Source organism: Ammodytes marinus (assembly GCF_949987685.1).
Source record: "Ammodytes marinus genome assembly, chromosome: 11".
Taxonomy (NCBI): Eukaryota; Metazoa; Chordata; class Actinopteri; order Uranoscopiformes; family Ammodytidae; genus Ammodytes; species Ammodytes marinus.
In genome coordinates, this window is record NC_137215.1 from 29,146,001 (window position 1) to 29,157,959 (window position 11,959).

The following is an 11,959-nucleotide window of genomic DNA, read 5'->3' on the forward strand; positions in this document are numbered from 1 at the left end:
AAAATAAGCAGCATAGCCAAATGAGATGGACAATACCAACTAGAATAATAAGCAGCTGTAATGGTGAAAATGGACAACAAAATAGATCTTATGCCGTTAGAAAGCCTGTTTATTTTTAACTTTTAAATGGTGCCACAATTGTAAGGAAAATGTATTTTTGGGATGAGCAACAGAGTTGAGTACGTGGGTTGCGCCCATGAAAAAACTTGTAATATATTCTCTGCCCATGCCAAACAGCTTATTCTGCTATTGACTCTTGTCTGCTGTTGTTTATTGGATTGGATGAAGAAAGTCTGAAGAAACAAAACATATTGGCAATCTAACAATGAATTCATCTCACAAACAGGACAAAAAGTCAAAAGTCAAAGTCAAAATGATTTCTATAGCACATTTAGAAACAACATCAGTAGACCAAAGTGCTGTACAAGATACAATACAAAATAACATATAAGATACATGAAAAAAAGTAATGATTCTCAAAATATTTAACACAAATTACAACAAATTCATTCTTGACATACTATTTTGTCCCAGTCATTTTAATGAAAGTATAATGACTTTTTTCACTTACAATTTGAATAATTTTCTCATAATATTAGGACTTTTTCCCTTATAATCTGATTTTTTTGTTCAACTTAAAGTGGTCCTCAGCTGAACTGCTGAACTATTGAATGCAATAACCCTTTTACAGTTAATACTGTGTGCAGGGCTCCAACAAGCCCTTGGTTATGTCAATTTATCATATGTATGTATCATATTCCACACCCTTCAGTTGCATTTTAGCAACAGTGCAACTAAAAAGAACTACAAAGGTCTGGGCAGAATAGCGCATTTCAAAACAGTCAACTACCCTGCTGACCATTTAGCTCTTATTATATTTGTTTTATTAAGCGAGACACTGCATGTTATAGGGTAACATTTTATTAATCATATAAAATCAGCAGATTACTTACATTAATACAATACTTTTTTGTATTACAATTTGTTCAGGATGTTTGAATAAATATGCAAAAGTGTCAATATGTAATTAATAATGCAGGAATTTTCCTCTATTTAAAAAAAACTAAAATCTAGATGTTGATGAAGAGTTAAACATCTTTATTTAATTTTTACATCATATGAGAATCTAATGTTTCTATTGAACAGATTTTGGATACATCAAAGCTCCGTATCATGTCTATGTTGTTTTTAGAACACAATGTATCATAAATTAGACAATTACCAACATATGAACAAATCCTTCTGTAATAACCTTCAGAATAGTGCCAAGGATGATAAAGGAAAGTTTCGCTGTAAGTGCTTTAGAGGCCTGCAGTGTCTCGCCTCAAATGTATTATAGTTCATATTAACATCTGTGATTAGTGCCGAGAGCAGCAATCCCTCACTTCTTATCCAAACATGTTGGTGTTTGTGATGCACGATTGAAACCCAAGAAACACTGTGCTTCTTTGATTTGGGTTTCATAATGTTTGGACAGCAGTGGTAAGAGGGTTTATTCATCAGGCTTTGGACCTGCAGACAGATCTTTGCAGGACCTTAGACTCAATAACTGGGTAACTCTAGGGAGAATTATTGATAGTAATATTAAAAAGATCAATATATTTTTTCTCCAAACTGTTGACATTGCTTGCCAAAACTATAGCCTACAATTATATTATATAGCGTACTTCATGGTAAAACATGTCATGCAGAGGGAGTGACACATGGCTACTGGACTGGTTAGGCAACACAATTCTAGCCTCCAGGCTACATTTAGTTTTCATACTCCGTCATTTCAACACAAATGTTCATGACAAACTCGTGTGGGAGGCGTGAGATGGGATTTGTCTGATCATGTGTTTGCCATGTCTGTTCACTGAAAAATAAGAAAGGTATGGAGAAAGGAGAGGGGGAGGGAGGAAATGAGACAAGGACGCCGCCAGACAGTGTTGGGACGCGGCCGGCTGTATTCCTTCGACTCTGTTCACCTCCATTCACACAGTAAATAAAAGCATGGAGGCTCTGACTCTCGGGATCTAACAGCGAGCAGCGGGGGGTCGACACCGCCGCATGCGCTCTCCCTTTCACCGAAATATACACAGGAAGGAAACGGGACAGCGGCAAACGCATAGCCAGCTGGACTCCACTGCTTTTCCGTGGGAATAGAGAGAGCGAGAGAGGGGACTGTGTTGGTTTGGGCAACGGGAGAGGGGCAGCCCGCCGTGCTGCTAAAGCATGAAGCGGGCGGCTGTAGTGGCCAGGCACAATGGCCTCGTCTCTCCGCTGGGGAACAACAACTCCGGGGCTTCGAGCATCGTCTCACCGCCGAGAGCCACCATCCTCTCCGCCTGTGCCGACGCGGGCACCGGCGTTGGGATGGACGGCCTGCTGGATTTCTCCAGAGGCCCCATGGCCACCGTCAAAACCGAGCTGATCTGCAAGTGGATCGACCGAACTTCTCGACAGAGGCTCGCTGCGGGGCGGACGGCGACATCCGTCTGCGAGCAAACTTTCAGCTCCATGCACGAGCTGGTGGACCACGTCACCACGGAGCATGTAGCGGCTGGGCTGGAGAGCCTCAGTCACGTCTGCCTGTGGGACGAGTGTCTGCGCGGCGGGAAGGCGTTCAAAGCCAAATACAAACTCATCAACCACATCCGCGTGCACACCGGGGAGAAGCCCTTCTCCTGCGGCTTCCCCAACTGCGGCAAGATGTTCGCACGCTCCGAGAACCTCAAGATCCACACGCGCACGCACACTGGTAGGAATTGGGCTTTCATGTGATTGTGCGACTAGGCTACAAACACACACATTCAGACACACACAGAGATACACGCACACACAAACACGCACACAGGCAGACAGACCGCTGTGTGATACAGTCGTTATGGGGTGTAAATCCGTGTCATCCGCCCGGACAGCCAGCAGCGCGCCTGACACAGACACGGAGAATAAAGAGGTTAATAGAGATTGTTCCCAGCAGGCAGCCGCCTGCTAGGAACCCCCTCCATGTTTACGTAGGCTCCGTCCAGCACCCCGTTCACATCCGCCCTTCGCTGCTCCCTCGTTCCCTTAAGGAATCACGAGTGGGAACCGCAGACCAAGGAGTCATGCAAGGTGACAGGCAGCACACAGCAGCTGGATGAGGAGAGAGGGGGAAAGGGATGAATACACAAGCAGATTAATCAGATGTAGCCTACGAGGCAGAAGTGGGTTGAGACAACATGGCTATAATTAGGCTATCATTTGAATTGCCAGTGTTAGGTTACGGTATTATTTTACCCAACACACACCCAGAATCAGAAAAAAAACACCTTTTATGAAGTGTTTATAAGCTGTAACTAATGGCATTATAAATGGGTAATTAATAATTTAGTAAAAGCGAATGCCTCTGTCTGGTGTTTTGTATTTTGGGGCATTACATGGTTGTAGGAGACCGAGTGAGGGGAGAGAGCATGCGTGAGAGGGGGATCTTCAACATTGGTCCTTGAACACACTTTATTTTTAATTTTTTTTAAATTATTTTTTGGCATTTTCAAGCTTTATTAGATAGTACATAGTTGAAATGGGGAGACAGAGAGAGAGAGGGGGGGATGACCTGCAGTAAAGGTCCACGGGCCGGATTTGAACCCGCGACCACTGCAACGAGTCAAAATCAGTGAATATCTCGATCCGCAACCTAACCTGTACTGTGTGTGCGCTGAAAAGAAAAACCTGGTGTTAATACACAGCCTAGGCTCTGTAAACGGGTATGTAAACAAAGGATATGTAAACAAAGATAGAAACATGCCCCGGCTTTAAAGCTTGGGTATGTGATTTCTGATTTGTCAAAATTAACATGAGCGGTACACTTTGACCAATCAGAGCGAGGCTCCGATTCTAAAAAATAAATAAATAAATCCGATTCTCTGTTCTTATTGGCTGTTGGGACTGTCCATTCACTTTGGCACCGACGTTGTTGGTGTGTAGAGCGTGTCAGGGAGGGACCATAGGGGAGGGACCAAAGAGAAGAAGTGGAGCGGTTGAGGTATTTGGATTCAAATCTCTATCCCAACTGCTATTTTCTCCACAAATTCTCCACCCCAGCTTTAAAGAGCTAGGCTGTGTATTAACACTGGATTTTCCCCAAAAGTGCACACCATAGATAGTATAAAAAAGGTGCACACAGTATTCACCTTATTTTGGAACGCCCCGTTTTCCACTTCCGATTCTAGCGAGTTTATCATGCGACTTCCGGTTCAGCGCTGCAGAGCCGCGAAATAATGTAAACAGCGGCAAACAATGAAGCACAATTGAATCGTAGGGAAGAAATATTTGTTTACAGAAAGGTTCTAAACGTAAAAGTAGTACGTTTAGTAAGTTAAGTACTAAGCCATTTGTCATTTAGTAGTTTGTTTTCGATAAACTAGCTTACATCGCTAACATCTACACACACCGTGGTCGCATCCTCTTATTACGATGCGGCAGTCAGACGCCCGCAACGAGGATGACATGAGAAAGTGGCTAGATTACGGTCATATTTAGCTGTCCCTTGGAGAAGATGGAGCCATGGTGAAAAATGTCAAGAGCACTGAGTCAGTACCTTCAGAGGGGTAAAGCGGGCTGTACTAGGCTACTCCAAGTAAAGCAGCTTCAATTGAGGAAGGTAAGACAATATGTTTTTTTGTTTTAAACCTACAATGATTGTCAATCATACAAGGGCATATTTCTCTATTCTAAAGTGTAATCTCAAATTATATCATCTGATAATCTTTCCCAATATACAATTATGTGATTAAATTAAGTTCAAATGATCAGTTTTCTATGTTTTGTCTAACCAGAAAATAGAAATAACATGAAAAATATCGACTCATGTGAAGTAGCATAATAAATGTTTGCAGCTACTTTAGTTAAAATAGCCTCTGACAACACTAAAACTTTGCGATTACTTATACAATCAATACCACTTCTATTTAAACCTAATCAAATTTAACTTGCTAACATGCTTTTTCGTGTATCACAGCACAACGAGAATAAGAATCGGCAGAATCTGGCAGAGGAAGAAAGTATGTACGTAAATGGATTTGAGGTAAGTGTGTACATCTTCTCTACATAAAAACAAAATATATCCCATTTGAAATGACTCCATACACAAAGACATTATGGCATTGGCAATACACCATGTTTAGTAGTTGCTCGCTCCGTTTAAGTGGAACACTGTGCAAGCAACTATTAAATGAGATGTACTGCCATCTCTGTGCATGGAGTCGTGTTTTACATTTACACAGTTTAATGCAACTCTTTTCCACAAAATTATTTGGAATGAAATAAGATTGACTAAATCTTACATAATCAACACATTTTAATATCAGTTCTGAGACTTATTCAGGATAATCTGTGATATTCAGTCTACTTCTATGTCACAGAAAGTACAAGTCTAATAATAACACTTTGATTCAAAGTAAGTTGTTTATTATAATATTCAGATGTCTGCCATCATTAATCAGAAATATTTAGAACTGCTGTAGGCCTACATGTATATTGATTCAACCACTCGATTGCTGCTTGACAAAAAATATATTTTTTCTTTCTTCTTTTTGCACAGTGGTCAGCAGAGGAGCCATGGCTGTCGGGAAGCCCTGATGGAGTGATGAACACTGAGTACTGTTCCAAGTGTCCAGCCTTGGAGAAATCCTCTGACGTCTCAGGAAGACCACTTCAGTAATAAGATCTCAGATGTGAACATGGGGGGCATTAAAATCACAATCACATGGGCCGCATGACTATTACATGAAGTGGTGGACAGTAAATAAGTTAAATTATTGAGTTCCAACTTTTTGAATGTCTGTACTATACTTGAGTATCTGCTTTTTTGGAAACTTATGACTTTCACTTCACTATTTTTCTAAGACATACATTTTACTTTTGAGACCACTACATTTCTGAGGCTAACAAAGTAAAACTTACTTTCAGTCTAAGAAAAGCTTTGAACTCAGCTGTGGATTGAGAGACAGCGAGATCCTCCCATGAGGCAGTTCTCCCTTTACTCACTGCCAATAAGGGCAGGGACACATTTCCTGGGAAAACCCACTGGTCCGTGTTTGTTGTTACGACAGTCACTCTTCTTTCAGGTGATTGTGCAAAATGTTGTACATTAAAATGTGTAAAGAAGTTGCTGTGTGGATTTTAGATTTTTTTTTAATTGCAATTGGCCAGACGCTCTGTCCCTCACGTAAGGAAACCGATTACAGTTCAGCGGGTACTGTAATCGGTTGCCTTACGTGAGGAACAGAGTGTCTGGCCTCAGCTGGTTTTCACAAAGTATAAGGAGAGTGTTATCAATACTTAGAAAAACAATTAAACTGAAAGAAGCAGAGCAGTGGCGTCTTAACGTGACGGGAGGAGAGTTTACCAACAAGACATATTTTCAATTTCCAGTTGGTGTAACCCCATCCCAGCAGCAATATTGCTGGGTGTAGCTAATGATGCAAATGTCTGTACAGAAATTGTGCCAAGTCTAAAGGCTTTCTATTTTAAATATATGCTACCTCGTATTGCAAATGAAATTCAGGCAGGCAGGTTGTCACTATATGAAATACAAGCAGCTTTGTAAAAACTAGATCTAAAACAGCTGTTCATTTCTCCCATCTTGCCCTAATGTTAAACATTCTGTTAATGTAGTTAAAATGTATTTCAAAGAAGAAAAAGTTTCCGGTAGTATGTTAACAATTGTTTGTTTTCACAAAAGCTGCTTCCAAAATTGCTTAATTAATATAATACATTTGAGGAATTAAAACAAAATATTTCTTTGTTGAATGCTGTTGAAATAAGTATGTTTTTAATAAACTTTGTGGCACTTTACTGTACATTTTGCATGTCTTTTGTAATAAGTACAAATTTAAAATGTTACTGTACATTTTGCATGTGTCTTGTAATAAGTAAACCAATTGACATTTAACTGTACATTTCTTGGGGGAAACATGAACTGTAACTATGGTCACAAAGGGTCCAGTCCTCCTCCCACTGGGTCACAGCATCTCAGTGAGTTTGGCACATCCACATCCATGGCTCGGTGCTGGGTGTTGCATTGTCACCTAGTAAAATAGAAAATTGTATTTCATTAATGCAGCCTACAAACAAAATAATAATTTCCCCACTGTAAACAACTCTTAGATAACATGTGCATTTACTATTTCCATAATCCACAATGATTGCAAATATCTGATCTGTAGGCTACTCAGCCTGATTGTGGTCATCATAGGCCTATTCGGCCCAATCTACATTAGTAGGTAGCCTATATTATTATCTGGTTTAACTGTTAAATAAGTAAAATATGTATGTTTACATAGAATTGAATGCAGAATTAATTAGGTAACACGTTACATGATACATAATTTTCGTTCCGCCATAGTTTTTGTTGTTAGTAGGCTACAAATTGTTCACAAACTTTTTAATCAAACCAGTAAACAGAGGAGGCTGTTGATAGTTTGACATACCTGGATAGCACCCGGAGTGGTTTCTTCAACGTAGCTTCATAGCCAAGTCACTTCTCCGGGTAGGGATGCTATTCAGTTGGTTTATTTATATATAAAGTGGACGGAACAAACAACGGGGCTCCGCAGGTATGCTATACTAAGATCAAGCTAACCGGAAGTTCGATGACAGGATCAACAACAATGGCGTCTTCCATGGTTACGTTCCAAAATAAGGTGAATAGGGGCAAGTAGCGGACCGTGGGGCTGTTCAATGAATTGAATTTTATTGGCAATTACAATCTTGTCTTCCATTCCAATCATACAAATGTGATGAGCGACTTTTACAAGATAATGTTGAGAAGTTTGCTCGAGCCTTTAAGCCAGTACATGTTATTATTTTACACTTAAACTGGGCTATAGGAAAGCCACTGAGAACAAGACGTAATACTGCATCTTTCTAAAGTCAAATGTAATTAGTGTCTTAAATAAACGTGATCTCAATATCTATCAAAACAATCGCAATCAGGATTTTTGCCGTAATCGAACAACCCTAACGTAATCGTGACGGGAGTTCACTGATTTTGACAAAAAGTGATTTTGACAACAACCATTCTCCAGAATCACTGACTCCACCTTTAAAGAGAAGGACAGTCACTACAAATAATGTAATATAGTGTAATGTAAGTGCAGCTCCACTCAGCTTATGTCACTGGTTGGCACAATGGGTATTATTTTCCATTTTCCAACTTCACATAAACTGCAAAATGTGGCAAAAATTTAATTTTAATTTTCTTTTTAAAATAAAGTACATAGTATACAATATAGAAATGACATTTTAAAAGAAGGTGAATCATTTTTGTCCACATTGAGATGCAAAGGGGGAAAAAATATATTTACCCCAATCAAGTAAACTAAAGTAAATAAATCCGCCCACCTGTCTAGCATTGCATTTATATTTAAACATTAGACAGTAAATGTTTTCATGCAATCATTTTGCCTCTCACAGTGTTATAGGCATGTATCAGGCATATGGCATACTGTTTACCCAGACAGACACCAGTGTTATCACATTTCGTTGTAGTTTAATGGAATAAATTACTTTGCCTGAAATATACCCACTTTAAAATATTCGGCTTTCATACTAACATCTGAATACAATCTTGACTTCTGCTCAAATCTTTTACCAAAGCCTTATGCCTGAACCTAGCCACACATACAGTTGATGAGAGTTTCTGTGGCTCATTACATTCAGCAGACTGTAATTCAAATAGCACTCAATGGAATTTAAAGGTCACATAGTATTCTCATTTTCAGGTTGAAAATGTTGATTTGGGTTGCTACAAGAAACTGTTTTCATGGTGCAGTGTCCAAAAAAAACTGTTATATTTCTCACAGTGCCATTACTGAATCTCCTCTTTGCCGCCTCTGTCTGAAATGCTCAGTTTTAGAGTCCGTCTCTTTAAGCCCCGCCTTCCAAAGGGCCCAGTCTGCTCTGAATCAAACTGCTGGATTCAATCTAACCAGTTAGATTCAGGGGGATCTGGGGGTGTGGCTTATCACAGGTGGAGGTAGTGCTAAGTTAGTTTGGTGATGATGGGGCGTGGCTTCTCCCCTTTTGATATCAAAACTAGAGAGAAATCTGACTGGGGTTAATGAACACAGGTTTTCAGAAAGTTGGAGGTGTAGAAAAAGAGATAAGGTGTTATTTTCTCATACTTTGGGAGTCTCTAGTCACACAAGGGACCCATTTTAATGTTGAAAAATATGTTTTTACTGTGCATTTTGCATAAGAGCATTTGTAGAGCGTCCCTTCAACTGTCCTGATGGTTGTGGGGTGCATTCCATTCCGAACTGTGATAATGGTCAGTGTGATGTGTTTTTTCAGGTGAGAAGCCGTTCCAGTGTGAGTTCTGCGAGCGCCGCTTCGCCAACAGCAGCGACCGAAAGAAGCACTCGCAGGTCCACACGGCCTCCAAGCCCTACGACTGCAAGGCCCTGGGCTGCACCAAGTCCTACACACACCCCAGCTCCCTGCGCAAGCACATGAAGGTCCACATCAAGTCCTCCCCTACCTCCGACCACCCCCAGGACGCATACGACCCCTCCATCCCTCCACAGCTCCAGCTGCCCCCTCACCAGGCTCTCCTCCTTCAGCCCCTGGACCTGAAAATGAACCGACACTCTCCATCGCTCCCCAACACAAACCCTCATCATTTCCCTCTGCTGTCCGCTCACCCGTTGGACATGGGCTCGGTGGGCGATGTGGACCACAAGCTGCTGTTGAGGAGCTCTTCTCCCATGGCCATGCCTCTGGACCTCTCTCTGTCAGGCCTGAAGAACCAGCGCTCTCACAGGCAGCAGCAGCAGAGTGGGCGGGCCCCGCGCAGGAGCCAGCGCTCGGTCAACCCGGCCTTACCTCAGTTGTCGAACATTAAGGAGTGGTACGTCTGCACCAGGACTACAGCGCCGCCACACTTTCCCCTGCTCCTACACCCGGACCACATCAAATCAGAACCTAGCGATGACGAGGAATACGTTACGTAGGATGTGGACGGGGAACTAAAGGAAGTGGAATTTTGGAAAGTGAAGAACAGACCTCATATATTTGTCAGGCCAGAGGATTTGTTCAGTGGAATCCTAGTTGCTGTAATTTGTTTGTTCTTCTTCCAGAACCAGAAGTGGTTTATGGTTTAACATCAGTGCCCCCTTTGGAAGATGCCGGGGAAGGCTGTGTGATTGGAGATATTCGGAGTTTTTTTTTTACTGCATCTCAAGTACAAAAAACTCCTCAGCTCGGAGATCGTCACTATCCGTGGACCAAATAGCAATGGCTTAAATGTTTGCCAGAATGGACAAGAGGAAATTCCATCATTCTAGTTATCGAACAGAAGGTTTGAAATGTAGTCAGTGTCAGCGACCTAACCTGAACTAACAAAGGGGGGCTAGTGGTAAAGAAACAGACCAGGGAATGTTGGTGACTGCTCTGATGGAAGTGGAAGGAATATGAAAAGGGTGTGTGTACTTGAGGACCTCTCTAGAGAGACAGATTATTGACCAATTTATCTAAAAATCTTCAGCTAGACGAAACAATTTTTTTCAAGGGCTAAATTGACACAGAGGGAAGTGTTGTTGACCTGAGCTGACTGTTGCCCTGTGTTACCACATGGTAACACAGCAGCAGGTGTATAAGTCCAGGCACATAGGGGTGGAGGCCGCTGTGTGTGTCCGTAAAGTATTCAGTATTATTTCAAACTGGTTAATACAATGGCATGAAGGTTAGAAAACATGGAGTGTTTGATTCTGCTGTTTGAAAAGGGGGTTTTCAGATTGCTGTTAGGTCATGTGATGTGACATGCACTTTGTTTGCAGGCCTTTACTAACGAAACCATTAGTAACTTGTACCAAAAGTTATTTTTCCTGATCACATCTAGTCCAAAATCCAGCAGCCAGCGTCTGATTATCAAGTGTATCTTTCAACTCATCTACTCAATGGACCTTTCAGTGGGTTAATCACCTGCATTTGTTTACACTCCATTTTTACAATTTAGTCAAGACCCCCAATGTTCCCAACATGACCATCAATCTCTGTATGTCATATCAATACTCCTTCAACAGGAGGTCTCATGGTGTAGCCATAAAAGTGTTAGCCATGGTGAGACCAGCCGGATCTCACAAGATTTCCCCTCCCTCAGATCAGTCTGGACTTTCTCCAATCTCCGTGGGGAGGAGCCCGGCCCCGTCTGTTAGTGGAAGGCAGCCCCCTGATTGGTTCATGTAGACATCAATTTAGCCTTCAGTCAGACCGGGCCCTCCCCACTTTCCGTCCAGCTGAGAAAGGCAGCCCCTGATTGGTTCTTCATGTAGGCCTTTCACACCAAAAAGAACCATGAGTCAGTTCCAGGCTGGTGCTGGGGCCAGTTCAAAACTGGTTACAGCCTTATACCAGTTATGAACCGGTTGGTTTCACAACGACCAGAGCCAGCCATGGAGCCGGCAAGAGAGCAACGTCATGACGTCACTGTAAACGTGTGTGTACGTCGCCCGACGCCGCTGCTCTCGTGGCTAACGCCAAAGCTAGCGCTAGCTTTAAGCACGACAACAGCGGCGAATACGTCTTATTTTTACACGTGTTGGCTCTCACTTTATCTGTGTGTGTGTGTGTGTGTTGTGTGTTGTGTGTGTGTGTGTGTGTGTGTCTCCGTTTGTCGTGCTGCTCGGCTCAGTGGGCTCTGTATTTATCTGTCCATGCTGTGAAGGTGCTGCCTGCTTCAGCGTTTTCTTTCATGTTACTTCAAAATAAAAGCCTAACTCACATTTGTCCAGTGAAATGCTAATGTGAAGCCAGTGAAATGCTTTTAATGTGAAGCCGCAGCCTTAATGCTCTATTTGTAACTTAACTGCTGCGCGCTGATCTAAAGATAGTGTTTTTCAATATAGAAAGCCGTGTCTCTGGCATTACCGGTGGTGACACAAGTTTATTTTGCTAAAACAGGACCCATACAGCGTATTTTCGCCGGTCAATTTGA

At 41.9% G+C, this 11,959-nt stretch overlaps 1 protein-coding gene and 1 long non-coding RNA gene across 2 annotated transcripts; both read left to right on the forward strand.

Annotated features, from left to right (window-relative positions):
* Nucleotides 1-2,072: 2,072 nt before the first annotated feature.
* On the forward strand, nucleotides 2,073-10,562 carry LOC307257352 (uncharacterized protein). Its single transcript, XM_080036553.1, has 2 exons — nucleotides 2,073-2,740; nucleotides 9,319-10,562. Exons 1-2 carry the CDS (start codon nucleotides 2,215-2,217, stop codon nucleotides 9,975-9,977), a joined length of 1,185 nt encoding a protein of 394 aa, XP_079892679.1. The 5' UTR covers nucleotides 2,073-2,214; the 3' UTR covers nucleotides 9,978-10,562.
* Nucleotides 4,138-6,720, forward strand: LOC307257842. The gene is made up of 3 exons (XR_013845108.1): nucleotides 4,138-4,624; nucleotides 4,982-5,047; nucleotides 5,564-6,720. It is a non-coding gene; the product is annotated as an uncharacterized lncRNA (long non-coding RNA).
* Nucleotides 10,563-11,959: the final 1,397 nt, after the last annotated feature.

Excerpts from the sequence above, each read along its gene's own strand:
- LOC307257352 (XM_080036553.1), top strand. The coding sequence starts at position 2,215 with ATGAAGCGGGCGGCTGTAGTGGCCAGGCACAATGGCCTCGTCTCTCCG. Across the intron at positions 2,741-9,318 it reads CCACACGCGCACGCACACTG|GTGAGAAGCCGTTCCAGTGT; the intron begins GTAGGAATTGGG and ends GTGTTTTTTCAG.